This window comes from Nansenia antarctica (genome assembly GCF_963989245.1).
Source record: "Nansenia antarctica genome assembly, chromosome: 12".
Lineage (NCBI taxonomy): Eukaryota > Metazoa > Chordata > Actinopteri > Argentiniformes > Microstomatidae > Nansenia > Nansenia antarctica.
In genome coordinates this window covers 24,480,359-24,497,858 of record NC_137682.1, presented here as the reverse complement: position 1 = coordinate 24,497,858, position 17,500 = coordinate 24,480,359, and the positions used below count along the sequence as shown (strand labels likewise).

General features: G+C 42.1%; 1 protein-coding gene across 1 annotated transcript in view; it reads left to right on the top strand.

Annotated features, from left to right (window-relative positions):
- The window catches only part of fchsd2 (FCH and double SH3 domains 2), a gene marked incomplete at both ends in the record, with an annotated part of 65,645 nt that overhangs the window by 34,737 nt on the left and 13,408 nt on the right, over positions 1-17,500 (top strand). Inside the window, 6 exons of the mRNA XM_080542912.1 lie at positions 1,728-1,782; positions 3,588-3,716; positions 7,802-7,924; positions 8,360-8,455; positions 10,978-11,052; positions 16,905-17,021. Of these exons, the coding sequence (XP_080399038.1) occupies positions 1,728-1,782; positions 3,588-3,716; positions 7,802-7,924; positions 8,360-8,455; positions 10,978-11,052; positions 16,905-17,021 (595 nt within the window). The remainder of the gene's footprint in view (positions 1-1,727; positions 1,783-3,587; positions 3,717-7,801; positions 7,925-8,359; positions 8,456-10,977; positions 11,053-16,904; positions 17,022-17,500) is intronic.

Here is a 17,500-nt window from a genome sequence, read left to right as displayed (position 1 = left end):
AGCTTCATACTAGCTTATCCTGATGTGATTTTGAAAATGTAAGGATACTGGGTGGTAGAACGCACATATCTTGGAAAGGTCATGAAAGGAGGGTCCTGAAATTTGATCGAGTGCAAAGATATAACAGCTTTCTTTACTCACAGGGGTCAAATGACCCCTCATGGCTGTTCTCAAGTCAAATGCTATACTGTATTTATGTAATCTACTACTTAGACCTTTTACCCCTTTTGGAAAATAGGCCATTAACAGCTATCCAGTTCTCTGTAATGGTTTATGTTCATGTCATTCATGTTTCTACACTGCTTCCTTGGAGCCAGTCTTCCTAGGAAAATGGATTTTGATCTGAATAAGTGTAATAAGTGTTCAGTGTGTAACGACTTGGTGGAAGATGGTTGGGGAGGAAGAGATGAGAGGAAGGGAGTGAGAATGAAAGAGGATTTAAAGGAGAAGAGAGACAAAGAAAGAGGAATAGACCAGTGCTGTAGACTAGAGAGTGGGGGGGTGAGGAGAGGTGGAGGAAGGAAAGAGCTGCAGGGGAGCGGTAAGGGGAGGAGAGGAGGAGAGGAGGAGAGGAGGAGAGGAGGAGAGGAGGAGAGAGAGATCGTAGGAGTTAAGAAAGGCAGGGAAAGCTTGCAGCATTGAAGCAGTAATAGTGAGTGGCTGTAGTGTGACTCCTGGGTAACTATGTATTGATTAGCCAGCCAGCTCTACTCTGCTCTTTCTCACTCACTAGAAGGCAGCAGGAACTCCCATTAACCTGTGTGTGTGTGTGTGTGTGTGTGTGTGTGTGTGTGTGTGTGTGTGTGTGTGTGTGTGTGTGTGTGTGTGTGGGTGTGTGTAGGTGTGTAGGTGTGTGTGTGTGTGTGTGCGTGTGTGTGTGTGTGTGTGTGTGTGTGTGGGTGTGTGTAGGTGTGTAGGTGTGTGTGTGTGTGTGTGTGTGTGTGTGTGTGTGTGTGTGTGTGTGTGTGTGTGTGTAGGCGTGTAGGTGTGTGTGTGTGTGTGTGTGTGTGTGTGTGTGTGTGTGTGTGTGTGTGTGTGTGTCTTGGGTGCGCTCATGCATGTGGAAGGTTGGACATTAGTCATTGTTAGGGGCACGGACACACACACACGCACACACATATACACACACACACGCACTCACTCACTCACTCACTCACACAGATACGTTCATACACTAAGACACACAGGCACCTTTTCACACACAGACAACACAATCCCAGTGAGCGGGATCTCTGATGTCACACAGGACTCGACCGGAAGGCCAAATCAGTGTTTGATTGATAAACCCTCTCATATCGAAGCCCTGGCTCGATTTATAATGTCTGGTCTGAATCTGCTGTCGGAGATGAATCAGAGTAAACTAAACTGGGCCTGTTTCAATCCTCTTCACAATGCTAAGCTGCTATTTACACACAACGACCACTAGTTGGCCGCTTGTAAATTAGCCTGCTTCCTACCCGGAAAAACAGCAAAATAGCTTCATACTAGCTTATCCTGATGTGATTTTGAAAAAGTGCGAAAAAATGTGAGTGCAAAAATATAACATTTTTTCTTTACTCACAGGGGTCAAATGGACAATTCTGGAAAATAGGCCATTAACAGCTATCCAGTTCTCTGTAATGGTTTACGTTCATGTCATTCATGTTTTTACGCTGCTTCCTTGGAGCCAGTCTTCCTAGGAAAGTTGATTCTGAAGGATTCACCTGATCGGTCCTTCTGTTTCACAGGTCTAAACTGGGCCTGTTTCAATCCAGGATTAGCTTACAGAAAGCCAGCGTGAAGGTAAGCATTCCTATTAGCCTACTCTATGGCATGATTGATGTTCACACCAATAATAGATGGAGGTCAAAGCAATGCTGGTTGTATCTGCCTCTGTTATACAGTCATGGCCAAAAATGTTGCACTTCTGTCAGATAATGCACCACCTCTCCCAGAAAATGGTTGCAATTACAAATGTTTTGGTATTTACATCTTTATTTCTATTGTTTGCATTGGAACAACACAAAAAAGCAATTCAAGCTCAATTTAATATTTGGTAGCAAATAACTGAAATCAATCGCTTCCTGTAACCATGAATGAGTTTCTTACACCTCTCTACTGGAATGTCGGACCACTCTTCTTTTGCCAACTCCTCTCTCATTTGAAGGGTGCCTTCTCCCAACTGCTGTTTTGAGATCGAGCCACAGCTGTTCTCTGGTATTTTGATCCAGACTCATTGCTGGCCACTTCAGAACTCTCCAGCGCTTTGTCTTCAACCATTTCTGGGTGCTTTCTGAAGTGTGCTTTGGGTCATTGTCCTGCTGGAAGACCCATGACCTCTGACGGAGACCCAGCTTTCTGACACTGGGCCCTACGTTCTTTGGTAGTCTTCAGATTTCATGATGCCATGCACACAGTCAAGGCATCCGGTGCCAGAAGCAGCAAAGCAACCCCAAAACATCTGTGAACCTCCACCATGTTTGACTGTAGGTCGTGATCTTTTATTTGAAGGCCTCATTTCGTTTTCTGTAAACAGTAGAATTATGTGCTTTACCAAAAAGCTCTACTTTGGTCTCATCTGTCCACAGGACGTTCTCCCAGAATGATTTTGGCTTCTCCAGGTAACTTTTGGCAAACTCCAGTCTGGCTTTTTTAGCAGTGGGGTCCTCCTGGGTCTCCTAGCATAGCATTCCCATTTCATTCAGATGGAGACGGATAGTGCGAGCTGACACTGTTGTACCCTATGTCTGCAGGTCAGCTTGAATTTGTTTGGAAGTTGATTGAGGTTTTTTATCCACCATTCGAACAATCGTTTGTTGCAATCTTTCATCATTTTCTCTCTTTTGTCCACGTCCAGGGAGATTAGCTACAGTGCCATGGGCTGTACACTTCTTGATGACGCTGCTCACAGTGGAGACACATCTCTGGAGAAGGACTTGTAGCCTTGAGATTGTCCATGCTTTACCACAATGTTGGTTCTCAAATCCTCAGACAATTCTTTGCTCTTCTTTCTTTTCTCCAAGCTCTGTGTGGTACACACACACACACACACACACACACACACACACACACAACACAAATGTTGAGTCAACTTTTCTCCATTTTAAATAGTTGCAAGTGTGATTTCTATATTGTCAGCACCTGTAACTTGCCACAGGTGAGTTTAAATACAAATTAAAGGAGCATTACATGCTTGAAATACAAAATATATTTCTTACGATTTAGATTTTGTCCAGTCCAGTTTTAGAGTTCTGTATGGAATGATATCAGATTTGGATTTTTTTACTCTGCTTTTTTGTGTTGTTCCGATGCAAACTAAAGAAATAATAAGAAAGAGTAATACCAAAGCATTTTCTGGGAGAAGTGGTGCATTTATCTGACAAGTGCAGGGGTGCACTGCCAATATTTGTGTCCATGACTGTATGCTATTTTTTCTCTCTCTCTCTCTCTCTCTCTCTCTGTCTCTCTCTCACTATATCTCTCTCTCTCTGTCTCTCGGACTCTCTCTCTCTGTCTCTCTCTCTGTCTCTCTTTCTCTCTGTCTCTCTCTCTCCATCCCTCCCCCCCCCCCTCTCTCTCTCTCTCTCTCTCTCTCTCTCTCTCTGTAGTTGAAAGCTAAGAGGAGTGACTGTAACTCCAGGGCGACCCATGCCAGGAATGACTACCTGTTAACCCTGGCAGCAGCCAACGCTCATCACGACCGCTACTATCACACAGACCTGCTCCACTGCATTCAGGTACCACCTATACTACTATCACACACACCTGCTCCACTGCATTCAGGTACCACATATGTGACACAGTCTGATCATTTGGTCCGCATGTCGGCAACCAATCAAAATGTTCCGATTTTTCTTTTGAAACACGGAACTACGTCTCAACGTTGTTGAGAATCACAACACAAACTCACTAGTCAAGCCAAAATACTGCAACGCAACGGATTGGGTGAGTAATCCCCACTGCTACCTAGTTAACTAGAACACTACTGAACACTGTCGAAAGAAAAGTCTGATCGTTACATCGGATCCCGACGTGAGGACCAACTCATTAGAATGTGTCACATTATACTCAAACACACAACGTGGTCCAAAGTTGAAATGAGCTGACATGTTTGTTTTTTTATAGATTTCATATACCAGAAATATAATCATACAGTTAGAATCAATCCACTTCCATCACTCGTTCTCTCTTTATCGTTCATCTTTTTCTCTGGCATACGTGTTGGCCATGTTCCCATAGTATTGTGACTGTGATCTTTAGGTTTTGATATGGTTGTGGTTGTGGTTGCTGTTGGTGATGTTCCTGTAGCTCATGAGATGACGTAGGAATGTACGTCAGTGTTTTGGATCATGTAATGGTTAAGTGTCAGCGACAGCACAGGTGCTTTCACAGCTGGCGATGAGACAGAGGGAATGACAATCTGCCCTCTAGACTGTCACACACACACACACACACACACACACACACACACACACACAATCAACACTTATGTCAGAGTCAACACAGATCTTTTAACATCAAATACACACACCTTGACTACTTCCCCGTGAGTAAGCCCAGCTGAGTGAGTCCTATTAAAGACAGTGACACACACACACACACACACACACACACACACACACAAGCCCACGTCAGCCCTGTGTGCTGTTTGGTTCAGCCACCTATCAGGCCAAGGTCTCCCCTAAATAGAGTGGGATGAGAACCCCCAATTCACACAACCCAATAACCCACTACTAACACGGCACAGAATCACACAAACACACTGACTTGACACAGTTGCAGTACCAGGCTGTAGCTCCGATCTCCACCCCCCTTCCCCCCCCCCCCCCCCCCTCCATCCCCTGGGTATACATGGTACTGAAGATAGATGGTTGTAGTGACAGAGGGACGGGGCTGCAGGGCAACACACACACACACACACACACACACACACACACACACACACTGAGACACAGAGGGACAAGGCTGGAGGGTAACAAGCTGCTATTTACACTTTTCTTCCTCTGCCCTCTTTGAGACGTCCCCTCCCTCTTCCTGTCTCCTCCAGGTCTGTTACTGATGTGACACAGTTGGAGTGGTGAAAGTGTTAGGTTGATCACCTACTGTTTCAATACAAACTAGAGGATTTGGAGAGACATGCTTGAAATACAATTATTTCTTACCATTTCGATTTGAGTCCAGTCCAGTCCATTTTTTTGTCCAGTCCAGCTTTAGAGTTCTGTATTATCAGATTTGGATAAAAAAAAATCTCTGCTTTTTGTTGTTGTTCCGACTAACCCAAACTAAAGAACTAATATGAATGAATAATACCAAAGCATTTGCAACAATCTTCTGGGAGAAGTGGTGCATTTATCTGACAAGTGCAGGGGTGCCAATATTTATGTCCATGACTGTATGCTATTTTTTTCTCTTTCTCTGTCTCTCTCTCTGTCTCTCTCTCTGTTTCTCTCTCTATCTGTCTCTCTCTCTCTATCTATCTCTCTCTCTCTCTCTCTCTCTCTCTCTCTCTCTCTCTCTGTCTCTCTCTCTGAAAGTAGTAGGTTGATCACCATTTAATGTATGTTCAAATAAATCTCAGTGAAGCCCGGAAGAAAGATGTGTATTGGAACAGGGCCCGTCTCTCTTGTAATGATAGCGAGTCTGCACTCCACACTCCCCCCTGCTGTTGAGAGCGGGTAATTCCCACAGTCCCTTGCATCACACCAAATCAAAATCTAATGAAATGTTGTTTGTCACGTACAATCACATACAGCTGCGATTGAAATAGTGAAATGCTTCAGGATCCTGCTCCTCCGACAACGACAGTCAACAGCAATCAACAAATCATTAATACAGTGTCATAATCATTTAAAAAGTTACAAAAGGTAATACTGCAATAATCTCAGATGTACAATAATAATGTCAGATGTCTACTGATCATGAGGGGGGAGGGGGGGGGGGGTACTATAGAGTGTTGGGATTGAGGTAGTGATGGTTAAGGGGGGGGGGGTCTTATAGCCTGTAGGTGGAAACTGTTCTGGAGCCTGTTTGACCGGGTCTGGGTGCTCCAGATCAGCAGGGACCCTAGCCCCACTATTCTATAAGAGGTTCAATTGATAAATGTCACCTCATGTGGGACCCTATCCTATCCTACACTGAGACCTTGACCTTTCCCGACTCTGTAGAAACTGGAAGCCTTTAACTTGTATTATTTATTTTTATTTTTATTTATTTATTTATTTATTTTTATATTTTTTGTCTATGTTATTTTCTCTTTTGCTCTCATGTTTTGTTTTTATGTTTTTACATTTTGTAAGTATTTTCTATAGAGTGTAATAATATATGTCATATAATGTCATATAATTGATGCTCTCCAAAAAAAACAATAAACAAAGTTGAAAAAACTGTAGCAACTGAAATATTCTGTTTACATGTTAATTGGCAAAAGAATCTCTGGCGACATGGAACCGCGTATTCAGGTTCACTGGGCATGTACAAATGGTTCAAATATAATTGATACAGTACCCTCAAATACCGTAAAATAATTGAATTTCAGACATTTTCATTCATTCGGTAGTATTGTCAACTCCCGATCAATCTCCTCTCCACTTACATTACGTCTGCATCCAAGATATGGAATGTATATATTATTCATCTAAATGTAGGTTGTATAAAAAGAGCTGATGCAAAATAAACGTTATGATAATTGTTGAAGTGCCTCTTGCTAGGATGTTTCTAAGACGATAAATAATACCAGAAACTATGACGGACGAATATTTCGGATTCGGTGTGCAAGCGTGATTGACACAACATGGGTTCTAATTAACGGACGAGATCTTTAAACGGACGTAAAAAACATCAGTGTGCAAAGGCCTTAAGGTGTATGTATATATGTCACAATATTCCGATTCAAACAGGTATATGCCAGGGGTCTTACTCAGAATATTCTCCAATCGGAATATGGCCTTAATCGGGTTCGGTACGCGTTTGCATGACTCTTGCCCAACCGGAATATTGAGCAAGTATTGACAACTTTGCACCCCTGATAACATTCTCCAGGTACACTATGATAACATTCTCCAGGTACACTATGATAACATCCTCCAGGTACACTATGATAACATTCTCCAGGTACACTATGATAACATCCTCCAGGTACACTATGATAACATTCTCCAGGTACACTATGATAACATTCTCCAGGTACACTATGATAACATCCTCCAGGTACACTATGATAACATCCTCCAGGTACACTATGATAACATTCTCCAGGTACACTATGATAACATCCTCCAGGTACACTATGATAACATTGTATGACGATTGAGTGAAAGGAGGCAGATATTTACGTCAGAGGTAGAAGAGGTCGGGGGTTTGGTCTGTGTGTTGTTGTTATTAACCTGAGCAACTTCCCAGCAGCAGCTGTGAGGGCCCTGTCCAACGAACATGTACACACATACATACACACATACATACACACACACACATAGACACACACACACACACATACATACACACATAGACACACACACACACACACACACACACATACACATCCTCACTGCTTCTTTGTAAAAAAGCTGCCTTCTGTTTCTGTCAGCCCCCCCCCTAGTACATGCATCTACTCTATTCTTTTCCTGGAATTCAAATGGGCTCTGTTGACAGCAATGTTAAAGCTTGGCAATGTTGCCACAGTAGTTCATAGAAAAACATTTAGATTCAACAGTTAATTAATGCATTATCCAACTATTCATCAAGGACTGAAGATAACTATCAAATTAACATTCTCTACCCCCCCCCCCCCCCCCTCCTTCTTATTGTCTCTCTCTCCCTCTCTCAGGCATTGGATGGAGGGGTATATGACCATGTGAAGGACTATCTGATCATGTTCTGTCGGACAGAACTAGAGGCCTTTCAGGCCATTCACAACACCTTCCAGTTCCTCCTGGACAAGTCCAGCAGGGTGAGGCATATTTGTGTGTGTGTGTGTGTGTGTGTGTGTGTGTGTGTGCGTCTTTCTGTCTGTCTGTCTGTCTGCGTGTGTGTGTGCGTGTGTGTGCGTGTGTGTGTGTGTGTGTGCGTGCGTGTGTGTGTGTGTGTGTGTGTGTGTGTGTGTGTGTGTGTGTAGGGGTGTGTGTGTGTGTGTGTGTGTGGGTGGGTGGGTGGGTGTGTGCGTCTGCGCTGTGTGTCTGTGTGTGTGTGTGTGTGTGTGTGTGTGTGTGTGTGTGTTTGTGTGTGTGTGTGTGTGTGTGTGTGTGTGTGCGTGTGTGCGTCTGTCTGTCTGTCTGTCTGTTTGAGTGCGTGCGTGTGTGTGTGTGTGTGTGTAATCCTGTCTGTCTGTCTCTCTCTCTCTCTCTCTCTCTCTCTCTCTCTCTCTCTCTCTCTCTCTCTCTCTTAGGTGATGCAGGAGTTCAACCAGCAGTTGTTTATGCAGGAGAACCCAGTCTTCCACAAAGCACAAGACTTCCAGTTCCAGCCCAGCGATTTTGATACGGTGAGACACAGACGGACAGACAGAAACACTGCACACACATGCACTGGTGCGTGCACGTACACACACTCACACGCCGGCCTCTTGTGTATGTGAACCTCTCCTACCCTTGCTCTCTGCTCCGATGCTGTGTTCATGTCCTCTCAAAAGACGTGGGAAGTATGGCTTTCCCACATTCAAAGCCAACATCCGAGATTATAAAAGAACTATGGAAAACAATGACAGAGTTTCCTAGTTTGATTCTAAGGAGTACATGAATTTAGCATCGGTATTCTCTGTGTTATCAGTATCTCTGTGTATTAACATATTTTAACACTCAAACACTCCTCCTTCTCATTCTCCCCTGTGTCACTATCTTTCTTTACTGGTCTTTCACCCTTACAGTTATGTACAGTCTCTCCTTTTTAAAGAGATGCTACACAATTTTTGGCACTCATTTTGGACATTGTTGACAGTACGGTTCATGATGTCACTTTGCAAGTGGCGCTTTTGCTCATGGGAGTTTACGTCCTAGGAGGTAAAACGGGGATCCGTTTTAGCTCGTGAGTGCTCATTTTTAGAACTAGTGGCTATAAATCTCCTGTAGCATCTCTCTAAAGCGGGGTACACACATAAGGATTTTCAAAATCTTAACCGAAATCTTATCTGAGACAGACCCCACACATGAAACAAAATCTTGGATTGAACAGCCTTGATCGTGTTGTGTGTGGTGTGCGCCGATTTCCCCATTTCAGCACCCCACAGACATAAAGATTTTCGATTACGACAGACTCCAAACTCTCTAGTCTCGTTCCCCAAGCCAGAAATCTCGCGTGAACCCATTATTTTAATATTGCCTTTATGGATATGATTTTGTTTGTGGTTTATTTTCTCTTATTGACATGCATTAAGTGTTCCTTGATGTTTATTTGAAACATAAATATTGACGGGGCTTCGTTCCCTCCTTGCACAATCTCTTGTGTGCTAAATAAATAAACTAAACTAAATTACAAAATAATTACATTAAGATTATAGAATGATTAAAGCACTTTGAGCCGCAACGTTTGCAGGAAAAGCGCTATACAAATAAAGTTGTTATTATTATTATTATCTAACGTAGTACCCTGACTGACCTGTACGAGACAACCATGTGCGACAGGGCAAATAAAGTGCTGAATAATGAAAAGAAGAAGTCAGCTCGCTTCTTAAACCAGCGTGACCACAGCTTACGGCCCACCAGAAGCACCTCTCGTGGCGACCTTATAGTTCCATTCAGGAAAAGCACCTTCAGTAAGCAATCCTTCTCAGTGATAGCAATAGAAAACTGGAACTCACTACCCAACCAACTCAAAGACATACATACTTACTCCACCTTCACAACACACATGAAAGCCTGGCTGACACAGAACTATACTTGTCCTCATTAATCCCTCTCTGTGCTGCCTCCCCATAATGCCTTTTTTTTGTATGTTTTGTTTTGTTTAATGTTTAACTGTTTAACTGTTTGTAAGTGCTTAATGTTGTGTGGCCTGTAATTGTCCTGTGGCTTCTATGTGCTTGAAATGTCGCTGCCCCCATAAGTGTGTATGTGGTGTCTGTTGTAGCCCCTTCAATCACCTCAGCTTGCTTACGTGTGTTTTTTGTCAAGTGTGATGTTGGGGTACCTTGTCTCAGCCACGTGTTCTTAGAATTTTTAAATGTTTTATTTTAACTAATGACGTTACTTTTCAGGATGCCATGTTGCAACTGGCCGGGGACTTCAGCTGAAAATTAGCCGACTAGGCTAACGCTGCCTTTTTTACTATATTTTATATGGTTCATGTATTAGGATTGTCCTCGATATAATAAACTAATAAACTAAACTAAACTAAACTTGATTGGCGAGCAGGGTTGCCAGATGGAAATGACAATTTCCACCCTAACCACAGTCTAAAACCGCTAATTTCACCAAACAATCTGGCAACCCTATGATTTCTGCTCGTAATTATTGAACACATTTCACATTTACGATTGCCGACCACGCCCATTTTCCGAGCAGGTTGTTGGGAGAGTTGATTGCACAATTGAAGAGAATTGACTCTTAACACACCTCACACCCCAGGATTTTGTTATAGGAAAATGTTAAGATCCATCTGATAATCGGGCGTTTTCTGTCGTTTTCAGACATCCGAAAATCGGGCCAAAACCAGCCAAAAAATCCTTATGTGTGTACCCCGCATAACTCTCTCTCCTACCTCTGTCAATCCAAACTGTTACCCCTCCACTCTCTTCTTTCCCAAACCCTTTTTCAACCACTCTTTCTCCCCTAACTATTTCTACTAACTGCTGTGTGTGTATGTCTCTGTGTGTGTGTGTGTGTGTATGTCTGTCTGTGTGTGTGTGTGTGTGTGTGTGTGTGTGTGTGTGTGTGTGTGTGCGCGTGTGTGTGTGTGTGTGTGTGTGTGTGTGTGTGCGCGTGTGTGCGTGTGTGTGCTCGCCCTTGGGTGTGCGGGACTGTGTGCTTGCTTGCTTGTGTGTGTGTGTGTGTGTGTGTGTGTGTGTGTCAGACTCTGAGCTCGGTCCCGAAGTTGGTGGAAATTGAGCCGTCGCCCGTCAGTGCCATGAGAATGACCCTGGCACAGGTAGACCTAACCGCTAGTCCTTAACCACAACACAACCATGTTCATGACCGCTGCATGCTGTTCAATCCAACAAGCATGATAACTACCTCCAATAACCCCTGACCCTGCCAACCATACCCCCCATGTACATGACCCTGCCAACCATCCCCCCCATGTACATGACCCTGCCAACCATACCCCCCATGTACATGACCCTACCAACCATACCCCCCATGTACATGACCCTGCCAACCATACCCCCCATGTACATGACCCTACCAACCATACCCCCCATGTACATGACCCTGCCAACCATCCCCCCCATGTACATGACCCTGCCAACCATACCCCCCATGTACATGACCCTGACAACCATACCCCCCATGTACATGACCCTACCAACCATACCCCCCATGTACATGACCCTGACAACCATACCCCCCATGTACATGACCCTGACAACCATACCCCCCATGTACATGATCGCTGCCTTAAACTAGAACGTCATCGTAGCTGTTAAACCATGCATGGTGTTGCAGTCTGTAAGACCCAGGTAGAGAGACAAAAAATAGCTGGTGGTTTTTAAAAAAAAATATGTTTTAGTAAAAAAAAAACATTGGGAATTATGAACTCATGAATTAGGATCATTCATTTTTTAATTATGAGCTCGAATCCCTCCCTTGAATTGACAGAATGGAAATGGAATAACCCTATTTCATTATGACGCAATCATGTAAACAGAATCATATTTGGTGTGAGAGGAATGTCAATTCCCATCGACTCATGAGAGAGTTTGTGATTTTTCGTGAGTGAAAAAAAACAACTAAGAAATAGTAATGAGTTGCTGTGATAATAATCATTTAGAGTTATGCCATACTGCATTGCAAGGGTAAAAAAAGGGTAAAAAAACATTTAGCCCACAGATGTTCTTTTTTGGATAGCTAAATGTGATGTTGTCCTATGGCCGCTGAGGGCCTTACAGGGTTAAATGCACATGCTTCCATGAACAGCTGTCTGAGACATGGAGCTGTCTGCACTGGACTGAGACTGAGTATGGCTCTATCATCTTCATTTGACCAGAAGGGTGACCTTGAATACTGTTTCAGACTGGCGCTGTTACTATAACGACACTCATGAGTAAGCCACAGGTCAACTATGACCATGGTCACTCTAGTTAAACATGACCCAACTGAAACTGTCAACTATGACCATGGTCACTCTAGTTAAACATGACCCAACTGCATTAAAAACATGCAGTCATAACTAGGAGTGTTCAGGTTAATTGATTAATCCGGTGGGGGGACGTGACACCGGAAATAAAGTACATGACAGAGTCGGAATGCGGAAGAGAGTGTGCATCAGGGTTTCCGTTAACCGGTAATTCCCGGACTTTGTCTGGCAAAATTTGTTGAAGTCCGACAAATTGAAAATTCGTCGGACAAAATGTCCGGTGAAAATAATTCCCTCTAAGCACAATTTGAACACAATTCGCAAAGTTCACATTTTGTATTCAAATTGGCTTCGGGCCACCATCTTCAGCTGAGCACCAAACACACACACACCCACACACACACAACACCGCCTGAGAGAGAAGGACCCGCCCCCTCCAGCCAGCCTATTGATTGATTGAAAACTTTATTAGAAGATTTGCAGAAGTAGGTACATGGAAGTACATATTACATACAAGGTCAACTAACAGGATAAAAACCCAAGAAAGCCGCTGGCTTATTTCAATTGGGGTCCTTGATACTCAATTCATCGTTAATAGGCTAACCAAAGGGGGCGGGCACGAGTGTGTGCGTGCCCGGCGCCCAGCCGAAAATGGTGGCCCGAAGCGGAGCGCCTTAACTTTATCGCACAATAACAAGGATAACAAACGAAACGGACAACATTTACACTAAGATGGAGACAAACTTCAGCGATATGATCTAACAGCCGGTCTTCAGGACGACATACAGACCCGTATGAGCTTACAGGGCTATCCCCTAAGTATTGTAACGATCCTGTATGAGGCCCCGTTAACAGCTGTCTAATGGTTAGCGCGGCCGTCGGTTATGCGGGAGATCGGGGTTCGATTCCCGCATGGGGCGAGTTACACTACCAGTCTCCGTTCGCTACAGTATTATTTGACAGGCAGCTAAACGAAATGCCTTCCCAACCAGCGAGACCTGGGGGGTATTCCATCAACGTCGCCAAATGAAAATCCAGGCTCACCCCGACAAGTCTCGCGAGATCTATCAAGGTATGCCTGGATCTTTTTAAGAGTCTCGCGAGACTTAACGAAATAAGCCCAGACCCTCCTCCAGCGACGTCGATGGAACACCCCCCTGGTTATAGAAATGACGTTGTTTTATTGATAAAAAAAAGGGTAAAACTGGAAAGAGAAAATAGAAAACTCACATTAATCCCAAACAATTTAACAAACTTCAGTTAACGTAATGTGGAGTCCGTTCATTGATCGATGCTGTCTGTTCAGTTCCCAGTGAGGCGCCCGTTCAGCGCTGGACATAATGGCATAGCGCGCATGCGAATCATGTTATATTATTATAGCTCGCATCTAATCGTATCGGATGAGAAATAGACATTAAATGGCATATATAGGCCGCTACACAACAGTAATCACCGCGACAAACAGCTATATTTTTATTTTTATTTTTTTATTTATTTTTTATTATATTTTAATATGATGACCGGAATATATCACGTTTGTCCGGTAAATCGAAATCTTCCCGGACACGATGTCCGGCGGCAATTTTTTCTAACGGAAACCCTGGTGTGCATATAGCCTATTAAGTCTGTGATTCATTATGGATGTTGTGGGCAAAGCCAAGCCTTCCCTGAGACTTTTTTACTCAAATTAAGAGATTCTAATCTTATTCAGAAGTCATCAAAACGAAGCTGAGATGTTATAAGAATGTAAAAAACTCTGATTTCTCTAACCAGTTTGTCATACATTTCTTTATTCCATTCTCCTATCTCCCCCCAAATAAACTTGTGATTAATCATAATTAATTAAGCCTATTATTGATTGACAGCATTTTATATATATATATATATATATATATATATATATATATATCTATTATATATATATATATATATATATATATATATATATATATATATATATATATATATACAATACAATACAATACAATGAGGGAAATAATGATTTGATCCCCTGCCGATTTTGTAAGTTTGCCCACTGACAAAGATATGAACGGTCTATAACTTTAATGAAAGGTTTATTTTAACAGTGAGAGACAGAAAATCAACAGAAAATCCAGAAAAAAACATTATATAAAAGTTATAAATTGATTTGCATTGAAACTAATATTTGATCCCCTACCAACCAGCAAGAATTCTAGAACAGTATGTGCCCATGAGGCACATAGATTAGTCCTCTCGCTTTAAGAAAGTACTCCTAATCTCAACTTGTTACGTGGATAAAAGACACCTGTCCACAGAATCAATCGGATTCCAACCTCTCCATCATGGGCAACAACAAATAACCACTGTGGTGAACCACAGTCACCAAGAAATGGTAACACACTGCGCCCTAATGGATTGACTGTGGTCAATCCAATTTAGCCTTTGCACTACTGCAAGTTTCACACACCCCTGATCAATGTGAACACTCAATTACCCTTAGATTACCCTCAGCCCTACTGCTGTTTACAAATACTAGCGTTGCACATTGCTCCGGTTCTCTTTTTCTGAACATTTTCTGTTTGTGAAAATCCCAGTAGATCAGCACACTGAAATACTCAAACCAGCCCGTCTGGCACCAACAACCATGCCACGTTCAAAGTCACTTAAATCACCTTTCTTCCCCAATCTGATGCTATATATAGGACACATTGACATGTGGCATGTTGGCTCCTCTTGCAGAGCAGGTAGTACTGGACACTATTTGTCTTTTTCTAGTTTGTTTACTGCTGTACCTTGCGACCCCCCAAAAACCTATAAAATGTATTTTTTTATGTTTTGTGTAACAAAAGCAAAAGACAGAGCTAGCTAGCTAGAGACATAAGGAACAAGATAGCTAGCTAGCAATGTTCCACCTACCACTAATGATATTAGCTATCTTCCAAATGGATGTTTTATAAGCAATTGTAGGACTACGGGCAACATGAGGTTTTGAATTCATCTAATAAAACAACTTACTTGTTAATCTAAAACTAGTTGCTAGGCAATATAATGGCCACCATCAACTTCCTGTAAGTTGCTACGTTCCAGTTTTATGTTTGTTTGGCTTAAAATTGGATTGAGTTTTCTGAGTTACAAAGAGTGGAATAGCTTAAAAAGTATAACAGTATCAGAATTATTTTTACAGGATTTACCTTTTGAAGTTGGACATTTTACAGTGGGATTGGTGTGAATAGCTTGTACGTGTAAGAACAGTGGTGGTTAAACATTTTCACATTTTGGTTTCTATAAACCTCCATGTACACTTTCAAGTTTGAATAGTTTCAAAAGTATAATCAGTTTTAAATGTCTGTAAAAATGTAAGCAACTCAAGTCATACCTCTATACACATTTTAAAGAAACAACACATTTATCTTTAGTTTCTTCTGTGTCCAAATCATTTGTTTTAACAAATATATAATAACTGATCGTTATTAATCTAAATACAGGTTACAAAACAACAAGGTGGGTTACACATTACCCAGGGAACATAGACGTTCATTATCAAACAAACATTGGCTGAAAAATTCATTTAGAATCATGGAAACCCCCCCAAAATCATTAATAATCATATAATTACTTACAAATCAAGTAGAAATCTTTATTTAAAGATACAATAAGCATCTGTTACACAAGCCCACTACTAAGTGAAAGTAAACAAAGTCATTGAAATCAAGAGTTGGACTTGCTGATGCAAGGCCAAAAATGTGCAAGACCAGCCGTTTACAGTACGCACACACTCACACATGCACAGGAGGGTCAAGGGAAATTTGGTTGGTATTCACCTGGCATTCACCACCGTGTCATTTTAAAAGTATTCAACACATTGCAAAAAGAAAAAACAACACAACAAAGGTTCACCTTGTTGGCTCTCCTCTCTGTCTGTCCTCTACTTTATTAAAGTGGCAGTGCCGTTAACTGAAATATTGGCATATGACCTTGATATACTGTAGAGCCGTGGAGCAGTGGAGATAATCACCGTAGAACATCTCTCGCATCAGATTCCCATTCAAAAGAAAAGTGGCTCGACCTCTTTTGTAGATAATATTTACACAGCACAAATATCCACACTAACGCAGCAAGTGTTCCTTGGTGAGTCGCTAGGCTACGCTGACGTGAATGTTTTGGTACAAGTGCAAAAGACGAGGAGAGAGCAGGGAGGTATTCCGTCAACGTCGCTAAAGGAAAATCTAGGCTTGTTTTGATAAGTCGCAAGACTTTAAGAATTGGGGCTTGATGATATACCCCCCCGGGAGGGTTTGGGTTTTGAATTAGACGCGTATTGGACCTAGGGGCCAGTTTTCTGCCACAGTTTACTGGCACTTGAATTGTTTTTCCTAATATCACATCTGTTAACACTGTTACTATATAATAAATAATAATAATAATAATAATAATAAAACATTAGACTTATATGGCGCTTTTCTAGACACTCAAAGACGCTTTACAAACTGAAAAGATTGAGTAGTAATAATAAAAAGAAACCCAAAAAAGAAATAAAAGAAAGTATAGGGGGTCTACTTCGTTTTTAGATGACAAAATCTAAATCTAAGTGTCTTTGTAGGACAATCTACTAACTGTATACTGCAATTACACCTAGATTTCGGACGGAGAAGCGGCGAACAAGCAACGCCAGCGTCCTCTCTCAACCGGCATTTTTTTGTTTATGTGTGTGTGTGTTGTAGAGTCGACAGTTGGAGTCGGAGACGGGGACCACGGAGGAGCACAGTCTGAATAAGGAGGCAAGGAAATGGGCCAGCCGCATCGCCCGAGAACACAAGAACATCATCCACTACCAGAGAGTGAGTCTACACACACACACACACGTATGTACATACATACGTACGCGCGCACACACACACGACACACACACACACACACACACACACACACAGAGACCTGTGAACACCATATACGGTGTGTAAAGTGGTCTGCTTTAACATCATGTTTGCAGGTTTAAAAAAACGTTAGAAATACCTCATGTGCATAAGTATCCTTTGCTATGACACTCTTAAAATGAGCTAAAAAGCTAAAAGGTCATCAACAAATCACTCAGTAAGTTGAATTGAGTCCATCGTAATGCAAGGATAACAGTTCATGTCATTTTGGAATCAATATCTTTATTTTTATAGGGTCTCTGATTTGCATAGTTTTTTTTTTTTTTTTGCTTGATCTCTTTCTTATATAATGTCTAATGTAATAATGTTTCATGTCATTTTATGGCTTTGCAAACTGTAAAAGTGTACTTTAATCAATTACAACTGTGACAGTTACAGTAACG